This window comes from Scleropages formosus, chromosome 1 (assembly GCF_900964775.1).
Source record: "Scleropages formosus chromosome 1, fSclFor1.1, whole genome shotgun sequence".
NCBI lineage: Eukaryota > Metazoa > Chordata > Actinopteri > Osteoglossiformes > Osteoglossidae > Scleropages > Scleropages formosus.
Window position 1 is genome coordinate 16,465,155 of NC_041806.1, and position 14,350 is coordinate 16,479,504.

Below are 14,350 nucleotides of genomic sequence, written 5' to 3' on the forward strand. Positions count from 1 at the left end.
TGGAGAAAAACATCTGCTAAATGCATGCATGCACACACACACACACACACACACACACACACACAGACACTGGCTGAAGCCGCTTGTCCCGAGCAGAGTTGCAGCGAGCCGGAGCCTAACCCAGTAACACAGGGCATAAGGCTGGAGAGGGAGGGGACACACCCAGGACGGGATCTGCTAAATAAATTAATGTAAATGTAACAAGTTGTTCAGTAGCATGAAAATGATTTTAGTGACAAAGACAGTGGTTTACACTAGTTCTCTTTAGCTTATAAACACTGACAGTAAATTGTGAGCAGAAAAAAAATCACATTTTTCCCTTATTAACTCCAATTTAAAAATCAAATAAAATATTTGATTTAATAAAAAATAAAAGAAAATAAAATAAAAAAGTAACTTTTCATTTAGTTACGGATAGAGAGGAGGAGGTGAAAGCTTGGTCTGAAAGGTGTAAGTAAGTGCTGTATACAGCAGTACAGATCAGTGCTCATGGTTGTGGTGTGAGTATATCTTTCCAGTGAAACAGGATGCTGTGTGAGCAAGTGTGAACATGTGAGATTTGTGAGTCGTCTGAATTTAAGAGAAACAAATCAACATGAGCGTTCTGTGCCCAGGGTGAGTGCGAGACGTCGGCCCTGCGGAAATGCAATCCACTGGAATCTTACACCTCAACTCAAGTGATGCTCATACTTTCCAGCTGCGCTCTTCTGACATGTACAAGCACAGAAGTGTAGGAGTATGAATCACACCTGTCAGCTTGTATGAATATGTTCCTTCCTCATCTGCACACAGCAATGAGTCCAATACTGACATCATTGCTCCATCGGAATGCTGCGAGGCATCTCCCTTTCCCGGGACATTGTTCACTGACTTTACTGTCCATATTCCTCTTCCTCCCTGTACCCTGAAAGTGACTGATGTTCCTGGGAGGGAGGGAACTGTTCTGCTGTGTGTTGTGTGCTTGTGTTTGATGGAAAATGCTGCATCTCCAAGATTTCTGGTCTCCTGGACATTGTGGGACTGGAACTGGCACATCAAAACCAAAAAAGCGTAATATGTGCAAAAAAGTGCTTGTGAGCAAAATACTGTAGTTACCCCCTCACTCACAGCAGCAATACAGTCAGTGGGTGACATATTGACACTGTACAAACTAAAGTGAGATGTAGGAGAAATGTGCCCCCCCCCCCCCCCCCCCCCCCCACATGTGGACTGGTGACACATGCAAAGAACTCAGAGGAGCAGGGAGCAAGTGCGAGTGTGTGAGAGAGCAAGAAGAGCAAGCGAGGGAGGGGATTGCAGGAATGACATGGCCCTTCCCGCTCCCCCAGCAAGCTGTAGCCCGCGTGCCGTAGAGAGAAAGGGAGGAGAAGGTAGCGTGTCGAACCACATGCCGGGCAGAGCTAAGCAGAGGAGGAGCAGCCAAGGAGCTTAGAACTTCTCTAAGTGTCACCTTTTCTGCCAAGCAGGACTCCCCTCCCCACCTGCCTCTCTCACCTGGGCAGCCCCCCTGAGGAGCTGCTTCCCGCTGAACTCCAGCAAGCATCACTTCTGGGAACAGCTGGAACACTTTCCTCCATCTCCTGGGTGTCTCAGTCAAGCCACATCGGGACCATATCGGGACCACAAAGTTCCTGCTTTCCAGTGAACCTCGGTGAGCTACTTTTCTCTTCTCTTCCTTTTTCCCCGCTCTGGACTCCGTTTTCTGCTCAAGCCTCCTGTCTCTCTCCACCCTTTTCTTCCCACACTATAAGGTCAAATTGCCCCTCGTTCTCCATGGAAATATTTGCTTAGGGTTAGGGTTAGGGTGAGGGTTAGGGTTTGTAAGACAGTCTCAAGGGTAAGAGTGACTGATTCTGTTGGCGTGTGATTTCTCATGGAGCCCAGTCCTCAGGGGATTCCTTTCAGCTATGAAAGTAAATAGATTACAGTAGTATTACTACCAGCTCTGGGTGCCAGGATTGCTGCATTATTCCCGAACTGCTTTCCTCCTCCCAAACCGCTCTCCGTTTCCTGCTTGCCTTCATGACTCGCTTTGCAGCCCCCCTGAAATGTTTTCGAACCCGAGGTGGTGACGCCCTGTCCCAGCGGCTGTCTGATACGGTGATTGACTGCGATGTTCTGATTGCCATAACTCTGGGATGCACATGAAAACTTCCCAAAAACACTGCCTGCACAGCTGCCAGGCTGGAGCATAGGACACCGAGCATTTTTTGATCCCAAACCCCCCCCAGTGCAAATGTGTTGTCTCCTAAAACCTACTGCTTCCAACAGGCATGTTTCAGCACGCTGGATCTGAGCGGCTCAGAACTGGCACAATGGCCTGTGCACATACCTTGCTGGCTGTGTCAGGGAGTGGATTTGAACGGGGAACGGTGCACAGTGATGAGCTACTAACAGCGATTTACCCATTTACAGTGTGCACACTGGAGCGACTCAGGATATGTACCTTGCTCAACGGAACTACAGCAGGAGGTGGTATTTGAACCTGGGTCCTTTGAGTGCAAGGAGCAGCTCTAACCACTACGCCCCCTGAATATCCTGGTCAGCAGTTCCACACAAGGCTGCCACAAATGCTGCCTTGCAAAGTGACATGAGTTCTGTAGGCTAACATCAAGTACATTAGTGCATTACTGCTGCCCTAACCCTAACTTCCAATCCTAACCATAACCATAACCCTAACCTTAACCCTTAACTCCTAATCCTAACCTTAACCAGTAATCCCTAACCCCTGAAGGCAGCAAACTGACAAGGAGAAGAACAAATTTAGAGATCAAAGTGGTTTGTTCTTTCCACATCCAGAGAGATTTTTATTTTTGAGAAGTGCTCTTGTTTATATTACATGAGTATTTTTTCCCTCATGCCAGATTTAGGGAAGATTTGCAGCACTTCCCCAAGACATCTTACACACATGTTTCTCATCATGTTTCTTCAGTGTCACAACTTCTGCACATGTGGCTTTGGCATATGTTGGTCTTAGACCTTCTGCCTGAGAAGGTGGGGAGCACAGGCATGGTAACTGCCCAACCGGAGGAAGGGTGAAACAGGACAAATGTGCCCAGAGCTGCAATGTCCAAAATTATAGTTTAATTTTTTTTTATTGGACTCCGAAAGATCACCGTGAAACTGATATAAAAAGCATGTTCCAATTTGAGCGTACCATCTTAAGCTAATTATTGGAAAGTGATCATTTTATTTTTTGACAATGTATCCCGTATGATAATACAGAGTTTGTTTTTCAGGAACAAACATACAACACATTGTTTTTTGACCAAAACAAAACACATAAATGTACAAAAGTGTGTATTTGCCATCTCAGGATAAGTACTGGTAAATAATAATTCTGTTTATTTAAAGTCCATGTCATATGACATTATACTGGATATTATACTGTACATTAGGTACAGCAGTCAAAATGTCATTCGTTCAGTGAGATTCACATGACATTATTCTATTGTATTGACTTTAATCCCAAGGTCTCCCTTCTCGTTACCTTACAAATGGGAACTGAAACAGCTGTGCTGTAAATCAGAGAAAATAACCCCCCTGACTATAATAAACCTGGCAATTGACTCATATCCTGAATTCCAGTGCTCTTAATTCTCTAATTTCCCTGCTAGGGCAGGGGAGTACACATTTATTATAGTGCAAGGAGGTGTGTCTTATGTGTTGTAACAAGCAGGGAGCAATAAAGGAACTCGTCTGCCATTCTTCTCTATATCCTAGGGATGGCCAAGAATGAAGTTGCTTTCAACACCACCAGTAACCCCCTGTTCAACTTCTCTGCTGCTTCCTCACTGACCACAATCTTCAATGTGACATCCACCTCAAAACCAGACCCTTCTGCGAACATTATCAGTAATGCGGTGGGTGCCTTCATCCTCAGCTTGGTGTTTCTTCTGGGTGTCCCCGGGAACACCTTCATCATCTGGAGCATCTTGGCCCGTGCCCGTAAACACTCGGTCACCACCTTTCTCATCCTCAACCTGGCCTTTGCTGATGGCTGCCTGATGGCACTCACAGTCTTCTTTGTGGTTTACCTTGCCAAGCAAAGCTGGGTCTTCGGGAACGCCATGTGCAAGATACTCTTCTACCTGTGCAACACCAACATGTATGCGTCCATCATGCTCATCACGCTCATGAGCTTGCATCGGCTGGTGGCCGTGGTGTGGCCACACCGCCTGCATGCCTTCACTGGCAGGAGGACCATAATGCGCCTGATGCTGGGGCTTTGGGTGCTCGTGCTGCTCATGGCCATCCCTGGCCTCCTGTTCAGAGAGGAGAAGCTAGACACCAGCAATAAGGGAAACCCTCGGAAGGTGTGCGACGCCAAGCACACACAGTCCAAGCAGGCAAGTAACATGGAGCGGGGAGAGGATTTATTATTATTATTATTATTATTATTATAAATAACGTTCCTGATTCACTGCTGCTCTTCTTCTGCTATAGGTGATCTTCCACTACACCTTTGAGACGGTCATGGGATTTGTAGTTCCGTATGCTCTGATTGTTGGCAGCTACTCATGCATTGTGCGTCGGCTCAGACAGACCAAGTTCCACCGGCAGGTCCGCAGTGAGAAACTCATCATGGCAATCGTTGTGACCTTTGGCCTCTTTTGGCTTCCCTACCACATTATCAACATTATGCAGGTGTGTCTTTGTGCCCTGGAGTGTGTGTGCAATTTTCAAGAACTTTACAGAGATTTGTAGGGAAAATACCCCCAGCGCATGTACTGGAACATTTACGTTCACATTTATTCATTTAGATCTGTTCATTTAGCAGACACTTTCCTCCAAAGCAACTTAAAATGAAAGTTATGTAGCATTTAGTCGACACCTTATCATCCAGGGTGACTTATGGTGCTAGGTACTATACCGCAGTAAACTAAAGTATAGCCAGGAGAATGTGTGTTTGGTCAGTGGTCAATATTATAGTGCTGCTTTTGAGTTTATACTCATGTTCATGGTGGAGGAGTTGAGTTGACGCACACTTGCTACCATCACAGCGCCACAGCGTGCTGGAACAAATCTGCAGTGTAGGAATTGCCCCGCCCCTTTGCCCCATGCTGCCCTTGCTCACCCTGATGCTGAGAGCAGCACTGGCTGGTTGGAGGAGGAAACATGGGAACAAGGCGGAGAAGTGCCCACTACTAATTCGTGCCATCTGCAGGAACTCTTCCTTTCCCATCCCAAGGGGCCATGTGGTGTGGGGTCGGTGATACTTACACTGCCATCTGGTGGTGGAAGGTGGAATCACGTTGGAGGTGGAGGGGTTCATCACCCTGCTACTTGTCTAGTGTAAACATCCTCAGGTCTACCATCCTATACCACTTTCACTGTTGAAATGTAACTAATTTAGCCATTCATGCCAAAGTCCCTTGAAGGGCATTTATACAGCTGGGAGATTTCTACTGAAGAAACCATTGTAAGAATCTTGCTGTAGGGCAGTACAGCAAGGGGTGAGAATTCAAACCATCAGCCTTGTGATTGCAAGACTACAGGTCTCAAAACTGAACCAACTGCTGGTGTAGCAGCCTCGATCTTAGATTGTGGCATCGCCCAATAACAAGGAATGACAGTGTATTGTTGGCCACAATTCTGAAGTGGTGTCCTACACACTGCTACACTGATCCCCATTTCTGCTAATGGGATAGAACTGGACTACAACTGGACATATGGGAACATGAAGACCCGAAAAGGTACACAATAAATTATAACATAATGAGCAGTAATGTCAAATAAAAGTATGTATTAGTTATTAATAATATTGGTCCAGGAATCACATTAAGCACCTCCACCATCATCTCTGAGGTCCTGAAGGTCTCTCCTTCAGCTGGTGTGATGCATCGTATGTCATTCTGGAGAAAAGCGTGTGCTAAACAAATAAAGGTGGCATGGTGGCACAGCGAGTACTGCTGCTGTCTCACAGCGCCTGGGTGGTGCAAGAGGATGTAGGCTTGATCCCTGCTCAGTCTGTGTGGAGTTTGCATGTTCTCCTTGTGTCTGCATGGGTTTCCTCCCACAGTCCAAAGACATGCTGTTCAGGTTTCCCCATAGTGTGTGAGTGAGAGAGAGAAGGAGTGTGTTTCACTGATGTATGGATGAGTGACCCTGGTGTAAGTAGTGTATCTAGCAGTGTAAGTCACCTTGGTGAATAAGGTGTGTGGGCTGATAACACTACATAGAGTTCATTGGAAGTTGTTCTGGAGAGAAGTGTGTGCTAAATAAATAAAGGTAGATATCAGCATACATTCTCCCTAATGTAGGAAGAAACCAAGTGCAACAGGGTTGCAGCAGCTGGAATAAAGAAGTTGAAGAACTGAATCTTTTGCCTCCACTCATAACCAGCCTGGGCAGTGAGATGGCAAAAGGGATGCTGGCACTCCAGTTTGACATCCACCTTGTCCTATGGTACACTTCAGCGAGCTAGCAAAAAAGCAGCATGGTTCAGTCAAGTTACAGGGTGAAATGATCTAGGTGGTTGTTCTTTCTTCCACAGGTTGCCTCAGAGCTGTTCCCTCAGGACTCCGCAGTGGAAAATCGGTAGGAGAAAAACACTCTTCTTGTACTGGAGAACACTGTAAAACTGGTGCTCTTCGGTTTGGTCCTCAGTTTAAAGTGTATTCCATGACTGGAGTGGTGTCAACCCAGTGTTTATCATCTTTTTTGCTCTTCCCCAAAACACACAGCTTAAAATCCTGCCGTGTGGTGACATCTGCGCTGGCCTTCATCAGCAGCTGTGCCAATCCCGTGCTGTACACCTTTGCTGGGAAGTCCTACATCCGGCAGAATGGCTTGTCCTTCATGGCGCGGCTGTTCGAGGGCACAGCGCTGGACTACAGGGCCAGAAAGAAGCGGAGGATCAACCAGACAAATGATGGACTTGTCTTGAAGGAAAAGGAGGCTGACTCCTTACCCAGTGACAGCGTGGTGAAGAACAAGGTGTAGCCAGGACTGGGAGCTCTGCTGCCCTCACACGTACATAGTTCTTCATGTCGATGCACTCGATTGCATGGAAACAACATTGCTTGTCTTCAGTGTAAATGAATGGGGCACAATTAAAGACAACAGAAAACATGTAGAGTGTAGCCCCTACTGGACGCAGCGACAACCATATTCAGTATTTGCCATCTTTTGTATGCATATATTTTGTAGACAGGATTTGCATGTATAAATGTATGTACAGTATGTATATCTCACAGCACCTCGGTGGTGCAAGAGGATGTGGGTTCAATCCCCACTGAATCTGTGAGGAGTTTGCATGTTCTCCCTGTGTCTGCGTGGGTTTCCTCCGGGTGCTCTGGTTTCCTCCCACAGTCCAAAGACATGCTGTTCAGGTTCACCCATAGTGTGTGAGTGATGAAGAGAGTGTGTTCCACCAATGTATGGATGAGTGACCCATTGTAAGTAGTGTATCTAGCAGTGCAAGTCACCTTTGTGAATAGGGTGTGGGCTGATAACACTATGCAGTGTTCAATGGAAGTTGCTTTGGAGAAAAGCATCAGCTAAATTAATGAATGTAATGTGTGTCGATTAATGTCACATTTCTTTGAAAAACCAAACACAGGAACTGCACATTTTGTTACGTTGGTATTTTTAAACAGCATTTTTTAAACTGAATTTTGTTAAACAAATTGTTTTCAGTGTATTACATTTTTAAAAAATAAAGTTACATGTAATTTTTTAATATGAGATGTATGTCGCTTTGGAGAAGAATGTCTGCTAAATGAATGACAATAAATCTAAATGCAAACATGAAATAATTTGTGCCTCGTTTTTTCATATATTGCAATGAGAAAAATATATCTATCCATTGTTAATAATCCATTGTCAATGTGGGGCAAAGCCTCGGGTGTGACACACTATTTCACACGTGAAGGTCAATTCAGATTCACCAGCTCACATGAACCACTGTCATGCAGGCAGAGCAAAAGGAGCACCAGACTCAAGTGCGTTGTTCTGAATCCTTTTAATAATCCATGGGGTCAGACAAAAAGAGTAGTCAGGGGCAGGCAAGGGTCGATCGATGAACAAACAGGATCCGAAGGAAAACAGAAAAACTGTAGCCAACAAAGCGAGATCAAGAACCGGGGAAGCAATCATGCAAGGGCCAGGAATCACACTGGGACAAAGCTCTGTGGTGTCTCCCTAGGAGGTTCTGCATGCAATGGCTTCCAGGGCACCCTTTTATGCCGGGTTCCCTTAATTGGCAGCAGGTGTCACTGAGGGACCAACAGATGAGGGTGTGACAGAACCCCCATCCCCATGGGCAGCTCTTGCCGCCCTACAAAGAAAAGGGGGCCGTCCCTGGGGACAAGGGCATGAAGGATGTGCCAAGGCAGTGATTAGATCAGAGTCCAGAATGTCACGAGCACTCACCCAAGACCATTCCTCCACACCGTAGCCCTTCCAGTCCACCAGGTACTGTAGCGCCCCATGCCGTCTTCGGGAGTCCAGCAACGCCTGCATCATGTACACCGGTTCTCCATCTACCTGCAATGGAGGTGGAGGAGCGCTCGTGGCAGATGATTGGTGGAGTGAGGTCCGGCATGGTTTTAGCAGGGACATGTGGAACATGGGGTGTATCCGCAGTCCCGGAGGCAGTTGAAGCTTGTATGTGTAGCCTACCCACTCAATTCTGACTTTTTTATTAGGATTGTCTTACCATACAACTGAAAACCCCTTCGCATGGGAGGTGAACTGGTGATGTCTACAAAAAATACAAATTTGGGATACATTTACCATTGCTTACAAATTTGAGGTGTATGACTTTGACTACGGTTCTGAGAGGCCCAGCTAGCGTATTGTATAGCTATACTGTTATATTGTGAGATTAGACCTCCCATGCGTCACACTTAGCAACCATAGCCCTCATTTCCTTTATCTTTCTAAACACTTTGGTAAAGATGTTCCTGCACTGCCTGCCAAGCTGCCTCGCTGTTCTGGAACCAGGGTGCCAAGGGAACAGGGGAGGTTGGTACCTGAAGACGCACTGAAAAGGGCAGAGGCCTGTGGAGGAAAGGGACAGGGAGTTATGGGCATATTCGGCCCAGGGAAGGAAACAGGTCCACTGGTCTCGGTCTTGTCCACAGTAGCTTCTGAGGAAGCAGCCGTGGTCTTGGTTTAGCCGCTCCACTTGCCTGTTAGCCTGGGGATGGTAACCCAAGGTAAGGCTAACGGAAACTCCAAGTCTCTGCCAGAACGCCTTCCATACCCTGGATACAAACTGAGGGCCTCTATCGGACACAATATTCTCTGGTAACCTGAAGATCCGGAACACGTTCTGGAAGAGGAGCTCAGCCCTGGCCAGGGCAGAGGGGATTCGAGGCAAATGGAGTAGATGACAGGACTTGGAAAACCTGTCCAACACCACCAAGATTACTGTGTTACCATCGGAGGGAGGTAAGTCTGTCAGGAAGTTCACCGATACATGGACCAAGGCCAGGATGGAACCGGAAGGGGCTTCAACAGCCCTGCAGGTTTCTGGTTCAGGGTCCTAGCCTGAGCACAAACCTCACACACCTACACAAACTCCTGCACGTCCTCCCTATGGGAGGGCCAGCAGTATTTCTTCTCAAGCAGGGAGAGAGTCTGTCGACACCCTGGGTGACCAGTAGCTGAGTCGTCATGTACCCAGTGGAGCAGCTGGGGGCGCATCCTGGCAGGGACATATTCCTTGCCTTTGGGGGCGTCAGTTGGACCAAGTTCCTCTGTTTGGGCCATCTGGAGGTCCTGCATGAACTGCCATCACACGGGAGCCACAAAGCAGGTATCGGGCAGGAAGGTCTTGGGCGAGTCTGGGGTCGAGTCCTTGACATACAACTGGGACAACAAGTGTCAGCCTTGGTGTTCATGGAGCCAGGGCAAAATGAGACAGTGAACTGGAACCTAGTAAAGAAAAGAACCCAATGGGCTTGTTGAGGATTGAGACGGCAGGCTGCCCTCAGGTACTCCAGGTTCCGGTGGTCGATAAGGACCAAGAACAGGTGAGTGGCACCCTCTAACCAGTGTCTCCACTCCTCTAAAGCCAGCTTGATGGCTAGCAATTCCCTGTTACCGATGTCATAATTGCACTCAGCAGGTGATAACTTACTCGAAAAGTACGCACACGGGTGGAGCTTCGCTAGGGTTCCCTGTCTCTGCGACGGAACTGCCCCTACACCCACAGTCAAGGCATCTACCTTGACAACAAAAGGCAACGATGGATTGGGGTGCCTAAGGATCGGGGCGGTCATAAAAAGCTGCTTGAGGTTCTGGAATGCCTCAAGGGCTTCTGGCTGCCTTCTAGTGGTGAGGGGAGCAGGAAGGCTACTAAAACTGTAAATGAACCAGGGGTAAAAGTTTGCGAACCCCAAAAACCACTGCAGAGCATTCACGGAGGTCGGACGGGGCCAAACTAGCACCGCATGGACCTTAGCTGGGTCCATTGCTAGCCCTTCTGGACCAAAGATGAAACCTAGGAAAGCCACACATTCCTGATGAAAAAGGCATTTCTCACCCTTAACAAGGAGACCATTGTCTAATAAGTGGCTGAGCACCTGTCTCACGTGTGCCACATGCTCGATCATGGAATGAAAGAACGCCAGGATGTCGTCAAGGTAAATGAGTACACGCTTATTCACCAAATTCCCCAGCACATGATTTACAAAGGCCTGGAAGAGGGAGCATTAGCTATACCGAAAGGGATAACCAGGTATTCATAGTGGCCCAGGGCAGTGCTAAACACCGGCTTCCATTTGTCCCCCTCCCTTATATAGATTAGATTATACACACTGCACAGGTCTAATTTAGTAAAAACCCTTGCTCTGTGGACCTGTTCTAGCATGGCCGTGATTAATGGCAAGGGATGAGGGTATTTTACAGTGATCTCGTTGAGACCTCTGTAGTCAATAGGGGCGCAGGGCACTGTCCTTTTTGCCCACAAAGAAAAGCCTGCTGAGGCTGGTGAGGTAGATGGCCTAATTATGCTTAAGCATAGGGCCTCAGCCACATATTCTTCCATGGCCTTCTACTCTGGTAGGGACAGTAGGTAGACCCGGCCCCTTGGAGGGGAGGTTCCCAGCAGGAGGTCAATGGCGCAATCCCATGGACGGTGTGGAGGTAGGGCAAACGCGTGTGATTTGTTAAAGACCTCTGCTAGATCCGTATATTTCTCTGGCACAGTTAGAGGCTGCAAGAACCCAGGGCTCTCAATCGACGTAGCTCGACAGGGTAGCGACAGAAAAGTGGAGGCGCACTGCTCTCCCCATGAAATCAGCCCTTGTCTGCGAGACTCCTCCATGTCTGTCCACGGCGCATTAAAGTGTAACTTAATGTCACAGCTTTGTGTGGGAATGCCATGTGACCTTGCAAAAGCGATGTCCATGAAGTTACTAGCAGCTCCAGAGTGTCCGAACGCGCGCGTGACTATCTAGTGGGCACCCCCCTCCCAGGACAGAACAATTGGAATGGTGAGCTGTGGGGCTGGAGGGAGTGGGTCACTCACTCAATGGTGTCTACAGGCGGCTCTGGTGGAGCAGCGCTCCACACATGCTGCTGGGAAGTGGCTGGAACCACCGCAGTAGAGGCAAAGACTCTCTCGGAGATGTCACTGTCTTTCAGTGGGGGTCAGGTATCCTCGACTGACCTGCAAGGGCGTTGGGGTTTCCCTCGTAGTGGGCTGGGGGTATTGTAGACGTTCACGGGCCAGGTTGTCTAGTGTGATAACCTGCTATATGAATTGGTTCAGAATCCGTTATTTCCCTCAGGAGGCAAGCTGAAGAGTCACTGATCGAGGAAAGATGACCTTTGGTGGCGATCTGGGGTCTGGCAGTGAAGCTTGCGTCATCTCAGCTCTTGCATCTGATTCTGGATGCAATGAACATTGGAGTTTCTGCAGAGCACTTTTTAGGTGTTTGATCACTGCTGGGTCCATGCTTAAGGCAGAATCTTCTGTCACACAGAACCGAGGACGTGGGGATGGCTGGACCCAAGTACAGGATTGTTTGTCAGAAACCGAGTGGTCAGGAGTTCTCGTTGTTGGGAACAGGCGAAGAGTCGGTCAATTGGCGGTCAGAGTGGGAGCGAAGATCTGTGGATGTAGTCAGGAGATGAGAGGAATGGTCAGAAGCCGGGGAACAAAGAATAGATACTGGGAACAAAGGAGATCGGGACACGAGTGCTAATGAGGACGGTTGTCTCATTGAGATTCCCTGAGTGTGAGGGAGCTGAGGAGGGTCTTTTAAAGCCGGGTGTTCTGATTGTCATCAGGTGCTTGATCCTCTTCAGGAGCTGTCGATTGCAGTGTAGGCATGGACATGACAGTAAAGGTCTTCCAAAGAACAACATAGCTGGCGTTCAATTTGTTGTAGCATGTGTGACATTACGGTACGCAAACAAAATCCTATGCAACTTATGGGTTAATATGATCTTGTCACCCATCATGGTGTGCAGCGCATTCTTCAGACTTTTTAAAAATCTCTCCACTAATCCGTGTGTAGTGGGATGGTATGGGGCAGAGGTCACGTGCTTGATCCCAGTGTTCTTTAGGAAAATCTGGAACTCCTCAGATACAAACTTGGGCCCATTGTCACTCACCAGATGTTCTGGAACACCAGTCCTCACCAAAAGTTCTTTCAGCACTGTCATAGTTTGGGCAGTGGTTGTGGAAGACATGCTCAACACTTCTGGCCACTTTGAACACGCATTGACAACCATCAGAAATGTAGTGCCCATGAAAGGTCCAGCAAAGTCAACATGAATCTTTTGCCATGGCACAGGAGGCCATTCCCAAAGGTGCAATGGTACAGGTTTTGGCATATTTTAGTCTTGCTGGCATCCTGGGCAATACATTGCAAGCTATTGATTTGCTGATCAATTCCTGGCCACCACACAAAACTTCTAGCAAGTGACTTCATCTTCACCACTCCTAGATGACCAGCATGAAGCTCTTCCAAGACTCAAGCTCGCAACTTCGGAGGTATAATGACCCTTAAACCCACGAGGCAACCTTCGTCTAGCATCAGTTCATCTCGATGCTGATAGCTGTGGAAACTGGATCTTTTGTTCTACATTCCAGCCAGTTTGAGTAGCTGTGTACACTCGGGACAACACTGGATCTCTCTTGGTTTCTCTCTGAATCATTTCAGTTGTAACACGGGAACTCTCGGTCTGAGCAAGAGTAAAAACATCCAGGGGAGTGTTTCCTTTTGCAGGATTTGTATCATCACCGTCTAATGGTAGACGTGATAGTCCATCAGCATTTGCATGACTGTGTGCTCTTTTGAACTCAATCTGGTATCTATGTCCTCCCAAAAACAACGCCTAGCACTGCATTCATGCTGCAGCTGTCAGTGAAATGCCTTTCCGTGGATTCAAAATGGAAACCAATGGTTGTTGGTCAGAAACCAAAGTAAATTCGTTTCCATACAGATACTGATGGAATCGTTTCACACCCCACACTAGACTCAAAGCCTCTCTATCAATCTGTGTATAATTTTTCTCTGCAGGGTTGAGAGAATGTGATGCAAAAGCTATAGGGTGTTCAGTTCCATCACTCATGACATGCAATAACACCACTCCAATACTGTACGGCGAAGCATCACAGGCTATCTTGATGAGTTTACGTGGATCAAAATGGGTCAACACCGTTTCTGATACTACTGGTTTCTTCGCTTCCTGAAACGCTCGTTGACACTGTTTTGTCCACATCCATTTTTGTCCTACTCACAGCAGTGCATTCAGGGGATGGAGAAAAGTGGCGAGGTTTGCCAAAAACCGGTTATAATAATTAAAAAATCCAAGGAACAACCTCAACAGTGTGGGGACTCTGCAACAGCCCTTGTCTTGTCATGACACTTCTGCAGGCTATTTGCATCAATCTTGTGTCCACAATATATAATAGTACTCCTGAAAAGCTCACACTTATCATGCCTTGCATGCAGTCCATAATTTCTTAGTCTCTGCAGGACATGTGTCAAGTTCTCCAAATGACTGTTGTCATCCTCTCCAGTGACTATAATGTCATCAAGGTAGCACTGGGACCCAGGACATCCTTGAAGTACCTGCTCCATTGCTCTTTGCCATAATGCTGGTGCTGAGGCAATGCGAAAAACCAGCGTATTATATCAATAGAAACCTTTGTGAGTGTTAATGTGTAAATGAAGGAGGACACTTTTGAGTCCTCCATTTTCATCTGCAAATATGCTTCTGCCACATCTATTTTACTGAAAAACTGTCCTCCTAAAAATGAAGCAAAGACAATGTGTTCTGGTAGACCAAACAGCCAAAATGCCTGATGGAACAGGACCTCGGCTATCTCTAAGGCGGTTGGCAACTTGGAGAGCAGGATCAGATGGCAAACCTTGGAGAATCG

At 47.3% G+C, this 14,350-nt stretch overlaps 1 protein-coding gene across 3 annotated transcripts; it reads left to right on the forward strand.

The window, feature by feature from the left end:
* Positions 1-1,288: 1,288 nt before the first annotated feature.
* ltb4r2b (leukotriene B4 receptor 2b) lies at positions 1,289-7,227 on the forward strand. Of its 3 annotated transcripts, XM_018758088.1 has the most exons (6): positions 1,289-1,370; positions 1,467-1,651; positions 3,724-4,349; positions 4,447-4,647; positions 6,497-6,540; positions 6,687-7,227. In XM_018758088.1, the coding sequence occupies exons 3-6, from the start codon at positions 3,726-3,728 to the stop codon at positions 6,943-6,945; spliced, it is 1,128 nt and encodes a 375-aa protein (XP_018613604.1). In that variant the 5' UTR covers positions 1,289-1,370; positions 1,467-1,651; positions 3,724-3,725; the 3' UTR covers positions 6,946-7,227. The 3 variants fall into 3 exon arrangements, with proteins under 3 accessions (XP_018613604.1, XP_018613603.1, XP_018613605.1); XM_018758087.1 differs by having other exon boundaries at positions 1,322-1,651; XM_018758089.1 differs by lacking the exons at positions 1,289-1,370; positions 1,467-1,651 and adding an exon at positions 2,507-2,541.
* The last annotated feature ends 7,123 nt before the right edge of the window (positions 7,228-14,350 follow it).

Excerpts from the sequence above, each read along its gene's own strand:
- ltb4r2b (XM_018758088.1), top strand. The coding sequence starts at position 3,726 with ATGGCCAAGAATGAAGTTGCTTTCAACACCACCAGTAACCCCCTGTTC. Across the intron at positions 4,648-6,496 it reads ACATTATCAACATTATGCAG|GTTGCCTCAGAGCTGTTCCC; the intron begins GTGTGTCTTTGT and ends TTTCTTCCACAG. Across the intron at positions 6,541-6,686 it reads GACTCCGCAGTGGAAAATCG|CTTAAAATCCTGCCGTGTGG; the intron begins GTAGGAGAAAAA and ends CAAAACACACAG.